The sequence below is a fragment of the Athene noctua genome, chromosome 17, assembly GCF_965140245.1.
Source record: "Athene noctua chromosome 17, bAthNoc1.hap1.1, whole genome shotgun sequence".
NCBI lineage: Eukaryota > Metazoa > Chordata > Aves > Strigiformes > Strigidae > Athene > Athene noctua.
The window spans coordinates 15168945-15190127 of NC_134053.1; the positions used below are offsets into that span (position 1 = coordinate 15168945).

The 21183-nt window shown below is 37.5% G+C and overlaps 1 protein-coding gene across 6 annotated transcripts in view; it reads left to right on the forward strand.

Annotated features, from left to right (window-relative positions):
• The window catches only part of MTMR3 (myotubularin related protein 3), an 85876-nt gene that overhangs the window by 17746 nt on the left and 46947 nt on the right, over positions 1-21183 (forward strand). For 5 of the 6 annotated variants that reach the window (XM_074921338.1, XM_074921337.1, XM_074921340.1 and 2 more), the window contains 4 exons: positions 14087-14167; positions 19217-19297; positions 19692-19781; positions 20977-21093. In XM_074921338.1, the coding sequence (XP_074777439.1) occupies positions 19295-19297; positions 19692-19781; positions 20977-21093 (210 nt within the window). In that variant the 5' untranslated portion in view covers positions 14087-14167; positions 19217-19294. Of the gene's footprint in view, positions 1-10615; positions 10749-14086; positions 14168-19216; positions 19298-19691; positions 19782-20976; positions 21094-21183 lie in introns of those variants that run through there. The other variant, XM_074921339.1, reaches the window with a different exon arrangement.

A 21183-nucleotide genomic window follows, 5' to 3' on the forward strand; every position in this document is an offset into this window, starting at 1 on the left:
TGTGAAGAGCTCACACAGTATTACTGCATTGGTTTCTGTACCTGTGCAAGACCTGTACATTACAAGTATTCTACTAAAAACTTCCCCTCCTGTGGAAGCAAAATGACAGGCTTCAGTTCCTCACTCTTGTTGCTATCAGAGTAGCTCTTGCTTTGTGCTCTGGCAGTCTTGCTTGAGCTGCCAGTGCAGCCTCCAAGCTTTTCACTATGCACGCTGCTGGTGTAGCACTTGATTGAGCACTGGAAGCCTGAGTAAGTATCACTGGCTGGTTCTCAAGTCTGACATCATATCCAAGAATTAGATGGCTCTTTCACCATGGGGATAATGAAATAATTCCTACTGTGTTATTCATTAACTCACATTTCATTCAGTGGCTCCTAAGAGGATAATGAGCATGTTAGAGGTGAACTTGCATAAGACTTCAGACATCCTTTTGATAAGATAAACAAGAGTTAGCTATGGCAGGCAAAGTTTAAGCATGGCACTGAGGCAGGTGGCATGTAGTATATTACATGTAGTGACTTCAAAACTAATTTGATGACTTTTTCTTTAATGGTTTAAAGTAAGTAGCCTGCTTCTAAAGTTGATGGAGGAATAACTAGTGCTCAAAGAAGTCAGATGATGGTCTTGGCATGGAGGCTGCACCTGGTTGAACAGAAAGGTGATGTTCAGCCTAGCATTGCAGTGCTTCAGGGCAGGTGTGGGAGCCCAACAAATAAACTGGGGGACCTGCAACAATAAACCATATGGAGGGAAAACATCTTAGTGAAGGACAGCTGCTCCTGTTTTGGTACAAGAGCCTGTTGGACCTTGTTGGGTTTCTAGTTTTAGCATTAATGTAGCTTGAGCATGTATAAAATTTGAATATCCCTTAAGTGTTAGTGTCATGCACGCTTCCCCCTCATGTACACAGCTTTGTCAGCTTAAACTGCCATATGCTACTCTGCAAGAAAACTTTAAAGGGGAGAAAGATAACCTAATTTGTGAAGGGATTTTCACTGACACGTTCAGAATAGTAAAACTGGACAACTCTACCCCTAGCTTTAGGGCTGGCTCTTAAAGGACCTCTATGGGAATTAGGTGTATTGACTCATTTTGGCTCTAATGTGAGTCCTTTAAGACCTGATCTTCCTGGTAAATATGGCTGTAGCTGTTGATGGAGCTATCACACCAGATGAGTACTGTTCTGTTCTGAAGGCTCGGCAGGGAGTTCATCTCCCTCCAAAAGAGGTTTATCTGTGCTGTGCAATTGAGCTAATAAACTAATATAATCAGATTAAGCTGTTTGTGGGAGGAATGATGATTGGATATTCAAATGCCTAACAAACTGTCTGATCTTTTGACTGTTGCTGTGAGTGCACTGGCATCAGTATTTCATCCCCACAGGTAATAACAGATAATTTTAAGAGGCTGCAGTAGGCTTGGACACCTGAAGAAATCCAGAACTTATAGGTGGCCCAGTAAGATCTTAAATTACCCAGTATTTGTAGAAGCCCTGGGTGAGGGAATAGTGACTTTATCTAGGAAGAAGTTCTAGGTGGTGGTCTGGTGAGTCAGGTGACTGCCATCCTGGAGAACTAGCTGTGTCCCTGCCCTGTTGTGGATTGTGCTGTGGGCTGGGAAGTTACTGGAAACTTTTACAGGTGTGTGTAGACTTATGGCTTTGTTAAATACACAACTCCAGGCCTGAGTGCTCATTTCTGCAGCTCAGACCCCCAGCTAGTGGAGTTGTATTTCCCAAATACATAGCAGAATACTATAAAAATTGAAGTATTTGAACTAGACTTTAGGCATCTGTTCTGGATACCAAAGCTAGAAGATCCTTCTGGTGCCTTGAACTCTTACTATGCTTAGTTTTTCAGCCTTTTAAAAATACATTACTACCACTTAACCATATGGGACAGTGTGAAAACTGTGGTAAGCACCGTAGATCTTCAGAAGAAGAGGTGCTATAAAATGAGCAGTGTAAAAAAAAAAAAAAATACTCGATTCAGAACTCCCCACTGGCTACAAGATTTAATAAAAATGAATATAAGTAGAAGTTGTGGATTCAGGGAGTATTGTCCACCTAGTTTGCTGAGTGTGGGGGTTTATGGGAAGGAAAGGATGGAGAAGGGAATTAGAGATCATATATATTCCAAGAGAAGCTGAACTAAAAGCTTTCCAGGTGACCTTAGTGCTTGCATTTCCTAATGTGTAATTCTTCACTCCATGCTTTGTATTTATAGACATATTAAGATGCAGTTACACAGTGATCTCCTCAGCATGTATGAGCAGTGAGAATATCTGCTGTGTCATTAATACTTGGGTCTTGGGCTGTCAGCTTTGCTTCTCTTGTTTACTTTACTGTGCAACTACATGTAACTACCTAGTCCAAAAATCCATCACCAAAGCATGCCTGCTCTGTCAAGGATCTCTTCCTTTACAGCAGCATTTACACATCAGTGCTCTGACTTCTTGAGCTGTTGTATGTGAAGCAGTAAAATGCCAACACAGGCCATTGTCTCTTACCTGTTCTTTGGAAGATCTGTTTTTCAGCACCTATGGTAATGGGAACTGGAAAAAAGATCATCTTCAGTTCATGTCAAGCTGTTCAGCCTGAACATAGAAGTCTGGGTACAAGTGCTGGTTCATGGATGTTGTTGGTTATTCTGGAAGCCTCTACCATCAGGGAAGACTTTCAAAACAGTTCTGTCAGCTGGATCTGAAACTGATGCAGAGATACTACATTTCCAAGCTAATGACACAGATGTGGTACTTTCATTAAAACATACATGCCTTAGATCCTTGTACTTGATTGACAGACTAATTTAAGCTTGCCAAGTAAGCTTTTCTACATAAAGATGTAGCCTTTCATCCAGGAAAGGAGTTTGGCTGTTTTTCTGGCTTTTAGATCTAGATGTGCAAAGCTGTATGCAAGTTCTTTCAGACATACAAGGCCTGAATTCTGAGGTTGTTTGTACAGCAAGCTGTTGTTTATCCAAATTATAAATGCTTTTTCATCTCATCTCTGAGTTTTTAGTACATCTTCTTCTAAAACCTGAGATTAAACCATATTTAAAATGAAAATTACCTTACCTGATGTATCAGTAACAGTCTTAACATGTAGATTTGTTGCAGCAACTGCATAACCTCTTGAAGTGAGGTAGACTTAAGTACTCTGACCTATATTCTTATCCTTTTTTCCCTGTTCTTGTTCAGAGTGTGAAGGCTTCCTTTGCCTTTGAGTATTTTTCTGAACTTCATTTAAGATTCCAACCCTAATATTGGGACAGGTTGTCTAGGAAGAATGGTGATATTCAAACCTTGGCTAGACAAGTCTCTTTTGCAACTTGATCTGATTGGAACTGTGTCAAATAGGGGCTTGGACTAACTGATGTTCAGTTGTCCCAAATTGGATTTTTTTGTGTGTATTTATCCTGGTTCTTCATACTTTTTGGGCTTAAAGGAGCAGAGTGACTTCTGCTTTTTTTGTAATTGAATATTGAATCTTGTTCCTGTAACGTTAACAGCATGAATGTCTGGTGTTGAATTGAGTTTCTTTCAGAAGGAAAGCTTTCTGTAAAGTTTGGTCCTCCTGGACCTGATGGCAAGCTTTACTGCAGGCAGCTTTTATTTTTATAGTTATGGGAAGGGAAGAAATTCCTGCCCTTTCTTGGTTTGGTCTTTGACCAAGGTTGACACCTCAGGATCTTCAAGGAGATCCTTAAGTACCTGAACAAACTGATTTTCAGTATTGTGCTTCCGATGTCAGCAGCTTCATCCTGCTTATGCATCGTGAAGCAAGATGATGTAAGTTGAGGTCAGGGGTTTTTTTGCCACTTGATTTCATCAGGAGCAAAGCAGTAAATAGGACCCAAACCTCAAGTACTAAGCCTCCTTGTTGCTCCGTATTTACATTGTATCTACTTTTTTTCCAAAACTTTTCTGAATTACTTTTTGAATCTGAGCAAATCAACTTGAATATTTTACCTTCATGGGTTTGACAGACATTTCTGAGTTTGTGTTCAGTATGTACAGACTTGGTTTTGATACTAAATTGGTTACCAGAGGGTACTTCAAATTGAAGGATAAAGAACAAAAATAGACCAATCTAGTTAATTTTTACTGTGAAATGCTACTTCTGTGTATTTAATTGAAGCTTGATTTCTGCAAGTCACAGGTAAGAACTGAAGTGTTACAAATGTGTAACTTGGCTATTTTCACATCTTTAAGCAAGCTCATGGACCAATATGTGCATGTTCTTGCATGTCTATAAAATACAGCTTGAAGAGGGCATGCTAAATTTACTGTAAGGATGGTTATAAATATTTATATTTAAAGGAAGGTTAAGTCTTGCTAGCTGATGATTCAAATGCAAAACAAAATTAGTGGGTAACTGAAGTTTCCTGCGTACTGATGTACATATTTTTTAAGATTATGGGATTAAACCATATTGAAAATGAAAATTACCTTACCTGATGCATCAATAACAGAATTAGCTGTTGAACTGCATGCATTTCTACAATGCTTCTGGGAGGGATGTGGATGCATTGTGTTTAGGTAACTTGCTGAAGAGCCCAAACTCGTTGGTACTTTAAAATGATGGTTTATCTCTTAATTACAACAAAGTCTTTTCTAGTAAGCTAGGTTTGGTTAGAGTCACACAGGGAAGGAATTAATGTTCTCTAAAGGATAAAACACTTGAATGACATGTTCTTTGCATTATTAGAGTTCTTCCTTCTCAGGGTTTGTATATCTATCAATATGAAGCAGTTTCTCTAGGGAAAATAGAGGTTTTAAATCCAGGTTTGCCTGACTTGAATGAATCCACACTAAACCAGATTTGGGGGGAAGTGTGTTCTGGATACTCCCATTAGAGTTCACCAGGACCTGAGTGTCTGTATATACAGGCAAATGCATTGCTACAACAATGCAACACTCGAAGCAAAGATTTCTGTAGATTGTTTCTGGTGTTGAATTGTAGCAATGCATTTGCCTGTATATACAGGCATTTGTTACAGTCTTGCATTATTTTGTCACAATTTTTTTAAAAGGGCATTTAGTATCAAGTAGGATACTGGAGTAATACCTCTTTTTGGGAAAAACTGATCATCTCTACAGAATTGTGTGAAATAATCTAATTCTAGATTTAGAATTTAATTAAATGAGCAGGTAGGAAATCAAGACTTAAATCTTCATGTTCCCTAGAGAAATTAATTCATGTTGATTGATCTTGCCATAAAAATAGTGATTTCAAAGGAGATATAGTAACCATATAGGATTGAGTTCTTTTTCCACGTAAGGCGAATATCTGCTGGTATCCTCATAAGGAAGCCTGAACATTTGGTGGGTCAATGGATTTTTAACTTTAAGTGTAGGAGGGGGAGAGACTGGCTAGTAAATATTAACTGGGGATATGTCAAACCTTGTTTTATCAGAGTTGCGGTCTATTGCAGAAATTAACTTCAAGTCGAAGTGAAATTCAGTGTTTTGAGATATATGTATGTGCCTTAACCACAAAACCTTCTTAGGTGCCTCTCTGAAATGCCTAAATATATTTAACTTTGGCTTCATGCTGTTTAGTTTTTTAGAATAAGCATATTCTGTTAATCCAAGTAAATTCTTTCCTGGCTATGAATGTCTGTGTAACTTCAGTGTAAACTGTCAAGCTTGTATACTTTCAGTATTATGGAAGTTGTTACACAGAGAAAAGATTTTTAGGGAGTTGTGACTGAACTCGGCTTCCCTGAGTTGTCTGGAAACATGACTTTAGAAACGGTAATTATTCTTGCCTTTGACATGTTAGATTTGAACAAGATGGTTGCATAGCATACTACCTCAGTTTAGTAGCTGGAGGGTACTGGACTTAAGCTTCAATTTACATAATAGAGCCAACTAGTTCCAAAACACCAGTGCTGTGCCTTTAGAGGAGTAAATTTTGCAGTGTGACAAAATTAACTAGTCTGTTGGAGACCTCTGTACTTAATACTAGATACTTGTATGTAATTGCTCTTCAAAATTAGTTATGGAAATTGAAACACATTAAGACTTGCTTCAGGTTTCTGTAGGTGATATTAAGAGATACAGGACTGCTTACTGTGCCTCCTGCCTCCCACATCAAACAAATGCTGCTGAAACCCTTGGGATTTGATGATGCAGTCTTGGCTGTTCAGAGCTCCTCACCCTAGTTTGATATGCAGATGGCTCAGTGCCCTTTTCTCTACATATGTTTGTAGGACCCTTTTAAAGACTCTCTTTGCCTCTTATTTTAGTTGTGGAGTCCCACCTCCAGGTCTTATTTAAGTGCAACTTGCAAATGGAAAGTAGTATTTTGCCAGTTACATTTCCTGCTTCTGAAAGTAACTATTACTTTCCATGAATGGAAAAAGATGGGAATAAACTGTCTTAATATTTGGAAGATACTGAAGTGATATAACTACAGGAGAAAAGGTATTTGTTCTTCCTGCTTTTTCTCCTTTAGTGAATTGAATCAGCTGACCAAAGAAAGGACAAGCTGCATGTTTCTTGGAGGCAGTATGCTGGTAGATCAGCCAAACCAGTTTGCCCATTGTGAGCTAAATATAGGGACTCTCCTTAACTGGGAAAGGCATCTGAGTTCTGTGTATGTCTTAATACATGTAGGGAGCTGAAGCTTTTCAGTGCCTAGCTGGAGGGTGATGCTCATGTGAGTTTTCTCTCTTTCCGTAGAAACTTTGACTAGTAACAGAGTGTACTGCAGAGTTTGGAGAAGTTGATACTGGAAATGGATTGATGCAATAACCTGTTTGTTCTAGTCTGGAAGGGCTTAGCTGATCAGATGTAAGGCAGTAACCTGTTCTGGTAAATATGTCTGGCTTTAAACTGGAATTTGATGTCTAAATAGGAGCTAGCAGAAAATTCCTTATACTGAAGCTGCTAGTGTTTCCTTACTCATCTCTTGCTGGTCTCCTGATCATGCACAAGCACACATGGTCTTATCTCTTAATAATTTAACTTTTGCCTTACAGTATTTACATGCACTAAGTGGCTGGTTGAACAGTCATTGAGTGCTGTTCATGTCTTGGCGGTCTTGTGGATGATGCCCAAACAAGTGTTTGGACTGCTCTTTAGAAAACATACTGTTTATGATCCTAGAAAAGCTAGCCTGATCCTTGATTAACTCCTGAAATGTGAAATTTAGGTGGTCAGTTCATAAAAAGGGGCTCGTGACTGAATAAACCTGGCTCTCTACCTAGGTCAGCTCTTTCCTAGTGACAATCAAATCAAGTAATCATACTGATTGCTTTGCATGTACTAAATAAATACCTGAACAGTGCTTTTCTTGAATTAACTACTATTTCATACTGTAACTAGTAGTACTAATGCTGTCATCAGATTTACTTATACCCTGCCATGGTTGGTTGGAAGAGACTAGCTCTTCATTCCTGAGTTTACAGATGCTGACAAATCCCACTGTGTATTAATACCCAAAGACAACTTGAGGTCCTGTTACAGGAGACAGTTGTATGTTGAATAGCTCTAATGCAGATCAGGGCTTTTTGATGGTAACTGGTATTTGAACTGTAAACTCTGCCATTTAAAATTACCCTGCTTAATGCTTGGAGAAATACATGTGTAAACAGTTTGAGATGAGCAAGCTAATTGACCAGTTCTGTAAAGAAAATGTCACTTCTGCAAGTGTCGAAATGATTCCTAAGCTGCCTGAAACTATAAATTCTAAATGTCATGCAGTTGCTTTCAGACTATGCTTTGTACCAGCATCTGCTCTGGAAGCAAACATGTACAACATTGTAGAGTAGTGGTTCCATAATCCGATTTCTTTGTCTTGTATCTAGGAGTTAGATTATGTCATAAGGGGTCTGAAATGTCAGAGTTGTTGTAAGATAAGGGGAGCATTTTGTTGGGGTGGAGTATGGGAGCAGTACTCTTTCTGATGGCTCACCATGTTTCAGAGAATGCAAACATAGTCTAGTTTAGAGCAAAACCACTGTAAGTGTCAGATTAAAGCACCTACGCACTGTGCACAATTTTACCAAGTGCTAGTGTTAGGGCATTTGAAAAACTTTCATGCTTGTATAAAGTAGTCTGGTGTAAGTCACGGAACAGTGTGTCTCATGGCTGCCTCTTCCTAGATGAAGACAGTGAAGGTGGATGTGCATCTTACTCATATGACCTCCTTGACAGAACAGGTTTTTTCAATGCGATTTAAGAACTAATGGATTAAAACAGTAGTCAATAATTATGCTGTGTGCAATAAAAGAAAGTGTCTTGTTATTGGCCTTGATAACAAAACAGACTTTTTTGTCCTGCCTCTTCCTAGATGTGTAGCTGATCAGTGCTATTGCTCTGAGTCTGTGGGGGGCTGAGTTTCCTGTTATGGACACCTTATAGTAACTGAACCTACTTAATGCATTGAGAAATAAATGTTTATTCTTACAGGCATTTGGTATTTCAATAAAGTTTTCTTATGACAAAAGCATTGAGTGGTGTTTTGCTGAAGAGGTTTTAAAAGCTTTGTGCCAGACCAAAGTATGGTGAAAATGATGTTAACTTGCATACTTGGGAGCTAATAGCTGTAACTGTGTACATTGTCCTAAAGTGGTTCAATGGGGGGGAAAAAAAATCTCATGGAAGTATAACTTGAAAGTCCCAAGGAGTCTTCAAATCAAATTTGCTTCTTGGTTCTTCCTATTCTTGAAACTTTTTTATTGTATATTTCTTTAGTGTTGCATTGACTTTCAATAAAATACAATATGTCAGGAGCCTGTCTTGATGGGTATTGTGTAATGCTGCTCTTCTGGAACAGCAGCTGCCTTCTTCCAGTATTCATCCAGCTAACAGAATGGCCTGGGTTAAAGCAAAGTGTTACCTGATGAGGGAAGGAGGATGAAGAGGTGGTTTTTGGAGGATGAGTAAAACCTGTGATTAACAGCCTCTTATCCTTGTTTGTTGCCTTTCTTCTAGAAAGGAAGAAATATGGAAGGGAGGGTGACTTATGACAAGTGGGCTATGAGGACCTCAGTGGAAAAATGAGAAGTATGAGGAGTAAAATTATTCCCTTCTTATTTTGTTCTGCCATTTCAAGTGGAAACTTTGCTGCCTGGTCTCAGTCTTGCTGACTTGCTTTCTGTTTCATATACCTTTTCACATAACAGCCCCTCTGCAGCACACTTGGTCACCTTCTTAGCTTAGACCCTAAACAAGTCTTGAGTTTCCACAGCTCAGGCCCTGGCCTGTGTTCTGCATCCTGTCAACTTTTATATAGGACTACTTCATTCAGCCCCCATCCTTGCAGCTCAGACCAACATGTGTACCATGTTGGTCCTTCTTGGTAGATACTACTTGTCTGTCATGCACATAAAATTGAAGAATATGGAGTAATTGAAATAAAATGAACATGATGGAATGGGTAATTAATTTGAGCTTTAAACTTCCAGTGGCTGATCAGAACATCTCTAAGTAAATTGTGTCCTGGCTTATGTATGAACAATTGCAGCATTTGAATCTCAGCTTTATCGGGATGAAAAAGGAATTAAAAACCTGAAATCTTAGAAGAAAGTGACATTTTCTTCAGATTTTGGTTTCAAGCTTCCTGTGATCTTTTGACCTGTTTTGAGATCAGTGAAGCAGAATATTAATATACTCTTTTATTCAGAAACTTTCCTTAAGTCTTATGTATTGGAATAAATACTATAATCCCACCTAAAGTTACACTGATTTTTTTATTCTTTACATCAGTTATGTAAAATGGGACCTTTCCTAATGCAAGATCAAATTGCTTTTACTGCCATTAACTGTTAGATAGGTGCAGTCTTGGAAGTGCTTCTACTGCCTTCTGTACTGCTTTCTTTTGCCCTTTCAAGCTTTCTTTACTGTTTGAGATGTTTTTTTGGTTTAGCTTTGAACTGTTGCTTCTATATTTAATTTTTGAAGAGTGTAATGTGATCTTTTTTTAACTATTATGCAGAGATAATCAGCTTAAACTGCTTTAAAAACAGATGAATGCCTCTCTTCTGAGTGGGAAGATGAAGCTAATATGCCTACCTGTAAAGGGTTCTACAGGAAACTAAATTACCTACCATTAATGAGTCAGTGCAGTGATACATGTTGACAGAAACTTTTTTGATGCTCTAGACTAATTTTTATTTTTCACTCATAGAAGCGTGGGTATAGTGGAAGATGGAGTAAGACACTCTTGAAATGCTCTTACATAGGACACTTTCCCATCTGTGTTAATGGAAAGTAAGGTCGTCAGTATGGCTGTTGATCTCTGCTTACTCTGTCATGCCCTTGAGTATGGATGTGTACACTCCATATTCAGCTGCTTTCCAAAATGGAAATTATGTAACTTCATCTGGGGAAGTGTATGACAGAGAAGACACATGGCAGTAGAAACTCGAAAATACCTCCCTGAAGATCAGCATTCCCCCTTCTCTGTGTATGTTTTAAAACTTTCTATTAAGTAGTAACCTTGCATTACCCAGTCTCAGGAACGACTGTCTTCAGGGGAACAGTCCCATTGCTCTCATCTCCTCTGTGGTTTTGAACTTGGCCACAAGCAAACGACGTCACCCCAAGTGGTAGGCAGCTGATAGTAGCGCTCTGTTCCTGTTCTTGAGCACCCAAGAATAAGGGTGAAAATGGGGGTGTGGAGGCAAGCTAAAGTCCACTAGGAAGAACATAAAAAGGAAAGAGGAGAACAGTCTACAGCCAATATTCAAGCTAAAGCTGAGCAGAAAGCAGATAAACAAAAAGGTGATGAAATGGTAAGTGTGTGATAATATGGTGCAGGAGGAGGTTCGGTCACTGCAGAGCTTGGTTATGTGGGAACAGTAATACCGCAGAGTTAGAAATGTAAACAGAAATAGAGAACTTCTAATCAGAAGCTGCACTTGCATAACATTAAGGTTGTGACATGGTGTGGCATAACCAATGCAGAAATGATGTATTTCAGCAAAGGGAGGAAAAAAATACACCTTCAAAATAGTCAGTTGCTAGAAGTTTGGGTTGGTTTTGTTTGTAGGCATCTTTGAGGATAGCTTTGTGGGTAGAGAAAAGCTGGATTTGTTGTTTTCTAAAGCTATTCTTCTCTTTTGTCATTCCACTTTATGCTTGTCAAATCACACCTGTTCCTGCTAGATAGAGCCTTTCAGCTAAGAAACTGAAGTGACAACTTTCCAATCTCCTAATTAAACAAACATGTTTATTAAAACTTCTCAAGAGTGTTTTTCCTAGTTATTTGCCAATGTTTTATTTAAATAAGTGTCAAGAAAATCATGGTCACAGACTCTTGATATAATTTAGGTTGGAGGTCATGTAGTCCAACACTACTCAGCATAGGGCCAACTGATGCTGGATTGTGTTGCTTAAGGGCTCCTTGGGTTTGAAATATCTTCAGGGATGAAAGTTCTACACCTTCACAACCATTATTCTGAATTCCCCCCTGCAATTATACTTGTTTTACCATTACAGTATGATTGATATCTCATCCCACCACTACTTCCCCATAGCATCTTCTAAGAAAAAACAATGGAGCCATGACCTGTGTGCTAGTTAGTGTTTACCTAATGCCCAGCTTCCTCAAATAGTCAACAGAGAAGGATCTGAAGCAGCTGGTTCAAAACAAAATCTTAGTTTAAGTGTTTGTGTTCACATCACCCTAAGTACTGGAGCTTTGTGGCAGAATTTGTTACAAATTGGGCAATGTTAATATGTCCTTGAGCACCTGTGCTTAAAAATCTAAACCAAACCAGCTTTGATAATGACAGCCATTATAATAAGAAAGATGGTGCAAAGCCAGTTTCTTTACTAGATTAGGATTTACTGAAACCCTCCTCTTCCCTTTTTCATCTCTTACCCTTTGTTTTCCTAACGGTGCTGAATCTGTTCTTTGTGGATCCGACAGAAGAGCTAATGCAGAGGAAACGGTGGGAGCACAGGGAGGGGGAGGCTGCGTCACCCTCCTCAGTGGCGGCAAACTGAGATGTGCTTAGCTCTATTAATTAAACAGTTATACACCAGTACTTGGGATTGCTCCTCCCTTGAGTAATTAATGTTTTTGAGACGGTAGTAGAATTCAGAGTAATGTTTCTTACAGTCAGCGCTTTTTTTTAAATTTTATTTTGGCACAAGTTGTTGACTTAGGAAGTGATAACATTTGAGGTGCTTATCTGTGACTAGCAGCCTTGCAAGAGGAATGCTGATGAGCGTGTCATGAAGTGTTTTTTGAATACTGGCAGGAATAAAGCGGAATTATTAACACTTATATTGGAACATTTTTCTCCTGTTTTTAAAACTCTCTACAAAACTCTTGAGATTCAGTGGCTTCTTCCAAACCTCATTAAATTCAATAAAAAGCTTGTTGCAGATTTTGTGAAGGTTTTTTTTCTTGGACCTAAAACACGTAAAATAAGTCTACCTCCTGCTACCCTAAATGTGTATCTTGCCTTTTAAACAGCAAGGATCTAGCCAGAAAACTGTCTCTGAAGAGTAGTTCTAGAGTTGTGTAGTCTGCTTTCATAGCTTTTTTTTTTGTTTAATAAGCTTGCGAAGTATTCCCGTCAAAGGTGACTTTGTATAACCAAGCAGCTGTAAAGTTGAACTTGTTGCTTGATCAAACTGGTACCTCAAAGTAAAACTGTGTCCTTTCTGCTTCGTGTGTCATATTTAATTATCAACCCATAAAGCTCTTGGAGTTGGCATTTGACTTGTTAGTTGAGAGAGATTTTAATATTTAAAAAGTTGACCCCTGTTGCAGGTAACAAATGTTGCTTTTAGAACTATTTTACAAAGTTTTGACTGATGATTACTTGAGGTTTTTAACAGCTGTGATCATTCATAGGGTGTTTTCTGTTAAAGCAGAGCATTCTAATATCATAATTTTTAAAAATAATGGCTGAATGTCAGTATCTATGAGATTCCCTTATAGTGTGTTCACTGTGTGAAATGTTAGAATTTCTTTTGCTTGATGCATTTGTTTGTACTTTTAAAACTATTTCTTTCTACTATGTCAGTCCTGAAAGTATATATCCTTGTGTACTGAAAGTATTTTTTATTTTTTCTCTGTCATAAGCCATAAACTAAAGGACACAATAAAAGCAAAATAGAGGATTATTTTTTTAATGGAAAATGTGTTTGTGGCACATCAGAGTACCAGCAAACTATTTGTAGCAGTAGGATTATATGTGTATAGAAGTTAGACCTTCCAGGCACATACACATGCAGAATGCTATTTGGATAGCTTCCAAGTTACTGTGAAGAACAAATCTCTTGGTACACTGGATACAAGGGAGTAGTATTCCATCAGTTTGGCTGCTTGCATGCTTTGGGAATGGTTGGGTTTAGTCTGGAACTTTAATTCCAGGGTTTGGGTATTTTAGTATAGAACTTTGTGTCCCAGCAGTCATTCAGATGCTATAGAAATACCTACTGAAGTGACTACATAGGAATGAAGCAAATCAGATATTTTCTCCATATAATTTTTTTGACAAATATGTATTTGGGACACAATACTTAAATGTATTTTTGAGGAAATAGCTGTTTGTACAGCACTTGGAAAGTCAAAAAGATAGTGCTTGGGAGGAATGGTATCATATGAGCATTGCTGTTCACCTTGGCTTTTTTGCAGCTTTGTCCAAAAGTACTAAGTACTAACAACCACTGTTTGGAGGCTTTCATCTGCTTGGGGGGCGACAAAGCTAATTTTAGTGTAAAATTAAAAAACACTTTTGAAGATTGATAGAAAAACAGTTGGATCTCCTATAAAAGAGTTCTCCTGTAGCTTATATTGCCTTTTTTTTTTTTTTCACTTCTATGTACTAAAGAAGTGTAAGAAAAAAATTGAATTGCTTCGTGGCCACCACTTCTGAACTGTTCCTTTCCAGAAAAGAGGCCTTAACCAGCACACATGTACCTGTCAGAATCCAGTCACTGAGTTCCTTCTTTGGGTGCATTAAGATGTCGGTAGTTACGACTTACATAGTAGTTAGTACTTTTTACTTTCCCTCTTTAATTAAGACAAGCTCTGTATAAGTTGCTAGCTATTTAAGAAGCTTTTTTTTTTAATGTAGGTTCATGTTTTGAAGTACTGTCCTTTTATTTGCAGTTGCCAATGTGAAGTATTGGAGGAGTATCGTTTGAAACTTTCTGGGACAAAGAGGATTGTTTTATTACCTCTCATTCTGTGGTAAGCTAATTGTGTTATTTTGGTAAAATGAACTGCCTGTTGAAGGTGGATTCTCTGGTTATCGTTGATTACTCTCTTAATTAAATAAAGCATTTTCCAAGATGTTAAACAAAAATCAATATTTTACTGAGTTGGAATTTGCAACCTTTAATTATATAAAAGAAGCGACTTCTTAGTTGTACACAGTCTGTACACAGTGTGATTCTTTGTCTATCTTGCTCATATTCCTGAGTAATGTGCAAATGTCCATATTGTTAGCTACTTTCCCAGTAAATAACTTTTGAAAGCTATTCAGTTACTTCTATGTGTGGTGCCAGGAAAGAGCAGGGAAACCTTGCTGTCAGGGATTGAAACGTGGGAAACTAAGTGTTTATCCTTATCTCAGAATAATTTCCTTCCACCTGTGAAAGGGGAGGAAGTGTTTTCAGTTTGTAACAGAAGCATCTTTTGCTAAAGCTAGATCACATTCTTGAACATTTAATTCTCAAATTTTCTAATGCTGCTTTGTCAAAACCTTTGGATTCCTATCTAAAACTTAAAGGGCAACTGTGATACAGCATGTAAATAGCTATGTTTTGAGACTGAGGGTCAACTGCATTTGATTTATATACTAAAATGAATGGAATTGAGGATCTGGACGAGGAAGTCAGGGGAACAAAGTGAAATGATTGGGTACTTCTCTTTTCCTTCTTTTCCCCTCCAGTTTTTCTTTTCCTTGCCATAAGTCCAACTACGTTTAAATATATCTGAATTTAAGTGATCCTATATTTATGTAATCTTTGTTGTTTAGAATCACTGACAAACAGATGGTTATTGCTAGTCTTAATTATATACATAATTTAGGCCAGAAGGCACATCTGAAAGGAAAGGTAATTAAGATGTTCCCATACTGGCAGAACAGAGTCTGAGGTTACAACCTTTACTAATCATATGTCTTTTCAAGCAGAACATAAGCACGGTGAATTAACAAGACTAACCTCTTTTTTGGTGTAATTTAATATATGTGAAACTACAGTTGAAAGGGCAGCACAATAGATTGATAACTTTTTCTGTCCTCAGTCCTAACAAAAAACCCCTATTTCTAACAATAAAAGCAAGTTTCACTGCACTACGTATAAGCTATCTACTATTTATATGTGATTCTGTTTATAAGTAGGAGCCTGAATTTGTGGATGTTTTTTATGAAGACGTTTTCTTGGTCAGTTATTATCTAAGCTGTATTTGAACGTTTCCATTTCATTTCTGGGAAATGATTTTTACTGTCATGGAAGAGCTGATTATTTGCCAGCTGCAGTTAAACAAAACAAGAATTCTGATTCCATTCTCCAACTAATAAAAAAAAATGGTACAGGCCAACTGGTCAAATGATACACAAGTCAGCCAGTTGTGCTAGTCTCACTTGGTATCAAGCTGTCCTTCAGAGCAGCACAGTGTGTTAATTATCATGGGTAAAATTCAACAGAGTGGCTTGCTGGAGTTGACAAAATGAAGAACGTTCATGTTCTTACTTCTAAGGCAGTGCTCTTAAAGTGAGGGCCAGAAACCTCCTTGCTAGGTGTCACACAAGCACTACAATCCTTTTTCTATTCACATGACTAACCTGGAAGAATTAGTCATGGAAATGGATTAGAAAGCTTTGGTATAGAACAAAATGGAGATTGAAAGTGTGGTTTCAGAGTTAATTCACACAATCTCAGTATGGGCTTCTACTGAGAACAGTGTGTGGTCCCTGTCCCTGGTCCCCATGGCATATTTCCTTTCTTTTGTGCTCAATCCAGTGATTGTGAGATCACAAAGGGAGTGGAATCAGCTAGTTGACATGATGGGAAATGAATTATTTCTTTTGGTATACTCACTGTCCATCAGATCAGTGAACTTAATTCTAACAGTTCAATGTTTCTTGCTTTTTTTGCCAGCAATTTTTAGAAGTACTTGTGTTGTGGCAGTTGAGTTGGTGAAGCATTTCACTAATACCTAGGAGCAGCATGAGACTGCAAACTATTTGTTTTAGAACCTGTCTTATAAGTTCTTGTGCCATTTGTCTTGGCAACATCACACTTTATATGTGATAATCCTGATTAAAACTGAAACTGACATTTTTTTTCACACAGCTTTCCCAGAATTCGCCCTAAAAAGGAAGATTCTCAGTCATGTAAAAAGCCACAGTATTATAATAGAAGCTGTTTTGCAGCTGAATGCAGCAATTAGAATAATAAACTTGTTCTGCAGTAATTGGGATAGTCTTTGTTCATGTTTTATGCTGGATTTTAGGAGAACAGCTGTAAGAAATTTTAAAAGACCTAATTTTCTAAGCTAATACTGTTTTTTTATTAATGTGTATATGGTTATATAGTAAACTTTAAAAATAAATATATCTAATCAATCTGAAGTATAAAAGAACAATTTTGTTAAGCACAGTGCCTAATATATCAAAACTTCAGCAGTAACACTAAGCATGCTTTAGATTTGTAATAAAGCTCATCTTTTTAATTAGGTCCATGTTTCTTTGATAATTGTGCCTGAAGTTGAAGGAATTTTCTGAAATAGCACGGTATCTTTCATATTCAGAAGGCTTTACTATTAATGTTTAAATCTTTGTTCAAGTTATTCATAAATTGTCTAGAATTGAGCTGGAAATATTTGGTCTTAATGACTTTAACGGTGGCTGCTATTCTGGAAGAGCACAATTGGTGCTGGTGAAGAGGTAGTTGGCTGCAGAAGGCCGTTGTGCCACCAGTCTGCAGGAGCAGTAACTGAGATGTCCTCCTCAAAAATGTTCATATAAACATGCCCAAACTCTTCATGGCTCTTCCTGCCTCTTCCTGCTGGCTGGCTCTAGACCCGAGAGCTGAATGTGTAAGCTTATCGTCATTTTAAGGATGGAGAAGGAGATTTGTGAAAACCTTACAGTTTTTAAACCCGTCTTCTCTTGAATCATTAGTCTTCATTGTATCAGGATATACTCTAAAGTTAATCCAGTCTGCACCCTTCTTGATGGATGAGCTGTATGATAGAGGTAGATTGGATGAATAAGCCTGTTGCTTAGCCAGCCATCATTTTAAATTTGATTGAGCGGGAGGATCTGTTTTTAAATCTTGTAGATCAAGGAGAATGGTGCGTCATGTAATCTTGAAAAACATTCAGTGAGAACCAAAGGTTAGAAGCTGAAACCAGATGCATTGGAGAGACCTGCTAAACCCCTCCTTTCTCGGTATCTTCAAGTGAAGAGTAGACATGTTTTTGGAAGATAAGTGTACCCAAACACAGCATACGTAAAATACCAAGTCATGCTGGTATGAGCACAAGATCTCGTTCTGAATACAAGGGCTGGAATTTTATGGCCTCTGATACATTAAAGATCAAACCTGATGGATTTATGTCCTTTCTAGCTTCGATCATTGTGATTCTTTGAATATTCTCATTGGATACACTGTGGGTTACAAATGAACCATCTTCTGCTTCTTTTGAAACAAAAACCTTAAATAATTCTGCCTTTTAAAAATCAATATTAACAATAGTACCATCTTCATCTTGCTGTTGGTAGATAGCATTTCTAGATTTCCTTAATTTCTGATAACTTAAAAGAATGTTTCTATTTTCCATTGTTCTTGCAGGTGTGGAAATTTCTGTGCTGCTTTTAATTCTTCCTTACTGATTTCCATAGTTGATAGATTCAGACTTCTATCAAGTCTCCTAGGTTTTCTTGCTTATTTAAAATTGGGGTTTTATATTTACTTTTTGCATTAATTTTTAGTGAATTGGTGCCAGCTCCAGCTCGATTCTGCTCATCATTTCCTCCTTTTATATAAATATATGTAGACACATACATGTCCTTCTGCAAGCTGTGTGATTTTTGAACCAACTTGCAAGCTTTTATATACTGTTTCTCCCCTACTCCGGGGACATACAGGCAGTTTATTGTGATGCTCCTATTTAACAGGGATTTGGGGGACAGTGTAATGCTTTCTTCTCGTTGATCATCATTAGACAGCAGGGTGTTTTCACTTCAGAATATGTTTCAAAATCTGATGCTCCTTTTCCCTTTGTAAATATTCTGTACAATACACAGGATGTAGTTAGCACTTCCTGCAGTGGGGGTGTGCTTGTGAGCTGATGGATTTGAAGTATTTTTTCTGTCAACCACAACACTGATAGTTTGAAATATTTTTGTAAATAAGTTGACATATGAACTGAGAACTGACTGAACTCGACTGATGTGTTTTCATTTGTATTTTTATGTGCTGTAGACTGCAAAAACCATAAAATACCTGAATGAATCCTTTTCTTTAAAAAAGAGGAGAACCTACCTGAATTTAAAAAACTGAGTATAAGATAAATCGCAAAATCAAATTATAACTTCAGGATTCACTTCAATCATTAAGTTCCTAATAGGGTCAGTTGTATGAACTTCAAGACTGTATGCTCTTTAATATTCCCAGAAAATTTGCAGATGATAAAAGATCGGGGGATTATTAGATAGTGGGGAGAGCAGTGTATAGTGATCTGGAGCTCTTGAAAAGGTTGGTGCAGGAAATATTTTGATACGTTCATGGATGTAGAAGATGAGTCATAACTGTAAAATGAGGAATTTTATCTGTATATGAATTCTAATTCATATGCAGTAGTTGAAACAAGATTACTCCAGGGGGATCCGACAACCTGTGTTACATAACGGGTCAGACTAAGTGATCACAGCGGCTGCGTGGTGCTTAGTTGTTGGCTGGGGTTAAACCACGACAGTGATCTAGAAAGATGAACATGGTTTAATTTAAATTATATAAACATTGGTCTAATTGCTGCATTCAGATGGGTATTCTCCCAGCAGTACATTCAAAGATGATTTTTCAGAATGAACAGAAGGAGCCAGACACATTTTGAAACAATTTTATCTCTCAGGAGAGTTAGTTTATATGGATTTCATCTTTTCATAATTACTGTTTTCTTGCAGTTTTCTAACAGCTGAATTCTTAGTCTTTGAAAGTTAATTTGGGTTTTTTTTCCAAAAGAAAATGAATTTAACTTCATCATTATACTTTTCTGGTTTTCTAGATTTTAATAGTAAGTGAAGAAGAGCCTTAAAGTATTTTGAGTCAAGACGAGGATTTCTCCTCCAATCCAGGGCCTGTCATGGTAAGCAAAAGGGGTTTGTAGGGTCTGTTACAGAGCAGAGTAGGCTAAAATCTGAAAAACAATAGAGAATTAATGTTTATGTGGGGAGTTGTTGAATTTTAAGTATAGTACTAGGCTAGGCTAGTTAATGCTTTTTTTCTAATACTATTACAAGTGTTTTTTTTTATGACTTTACTAACTGGGCTGCAGGAGGGAAACTGGTTTCTAATATTATATTTGATTGTTTTGAGTGCTTGTCTTTGGAAGGTTAGTAACTTTAGTAAGTTACTGATACATGAATTCTCTAAACACTTCATTCTGTTTGAGCTTTTCATTGGTCATTGATAGCTTGCTATGTGGTGAAGAAGGCAGCAAGTGACAGTGCTGAAGTTAACTGTAATGCTTTGTTTCTCAGGATGAAGAGACTCAGCACAGCCTTGAATGCATCCAGGCTAATCAGATTTTTCCCAGGAAGCAGCTAATCCGAGAGGATGAGAACCTTCAGGTAATCACCAGTTTGCCAGTTAAGCTCACCGTATCTCTAGTTGACCTGTGTATTCTCTGGCCTCTCCCATAGAATTTTCATTGGCAACTGAGCACAGTAATAGGAGAAACACATTTTCTTTTTAAATACTCACATACTGTTGGTAGGACGGAGAACTTGTGCGTTATATTACAAGAGATTCCTTAGAGTGTCTGAAAAATACGGCCATTACTTGTGTAGTAATTTCAGACGCTAGGTTTTATTCTGTAGTCTAGAACTCTTTGTTTTTTAAAAGAATAACACTAAGCTTAACTCGTTAAATGCTACCATTACTTCTTGTTACTGAGAAGCCAAAAGTCTTACGTTGCACAAAATAAATATTTTTTGGTTTCATAGTTTTCTAAAGTTCCTTTTGCAGTCACTTTAGTTCAAATGTAGACACTCTTATATCAACTGAAAAGGTAGTTTGTTTCATTTTAATAGAAAATATTTTAATTGATTTAAGCTAAGTTGGTGTAAAACCAGGTTATTTTCAAGTTGACCATATACACTTTTCACCCAGCTCAGCTAAATTTGGCTTAAGTCACATTTTAAACAGTTGCAATTTCTATGTGCAGTATAATACAACTGCATGGTTTTTTACTTCATAAAACAGCAGCATGTCATCCATTTTCATATTTGCAGTGAGAAATATGAAGCAAAACTGATTTGTCCAACTGACATCAGCTGTGTAGCATTTAAGTATCCAGTCTGAGCTGGTTAGCCTGAGCTTGCTTAGTGAATATTGGGCATCAACAGCATATAAAATTATTCATCTTGCATGTTTTGCCTACTTTAGGATGATTTTAATAACATTATGGAAATGCCACTCTCTATTAAGTAAGGAGCAAGAGCATAAATCAAGGTGTTGGTCAGACTGCTTGCCAAAATGTGAGGATATTTTGCTCAGATTTTTCATTAAAATTCATTGTTTTCCCTGACCAAGCACTTACTACTTAGGAAAATTAAGAGAAAATGAGGAATAATTTTTTAAAAAGGCGACAATTAACCTGTGAACCAACCTTACCCAAGACTTTCCTTCTTAGCAGTAATAGCTAGGCTGAATTCTCAGCAGTGTTTCATTTTGATTTTATGGTACTGTGTGCTTTAGTGTATGCTTACTGGAGGTACATATTTTGTAAATGGTTTCTGAAAGATTTTTATTCCCATTCTGAAGGTCCCATTCATTGAACTCCATGGTGAGAGTACAGAGTATGTAGGACGAGCAGAGGATGCCATCATTGCGCTTTCTAATTACAGGCTTCACATCAAGTTCAAGGAGTCTGTTGTGAATGTAAGTGTTATTCATGCTACTATGGTAATACAAGTATTCTGAACGCAGTCCAAATAAGAGAATTTAGGATAAGAGTATGGTGATCCTGCC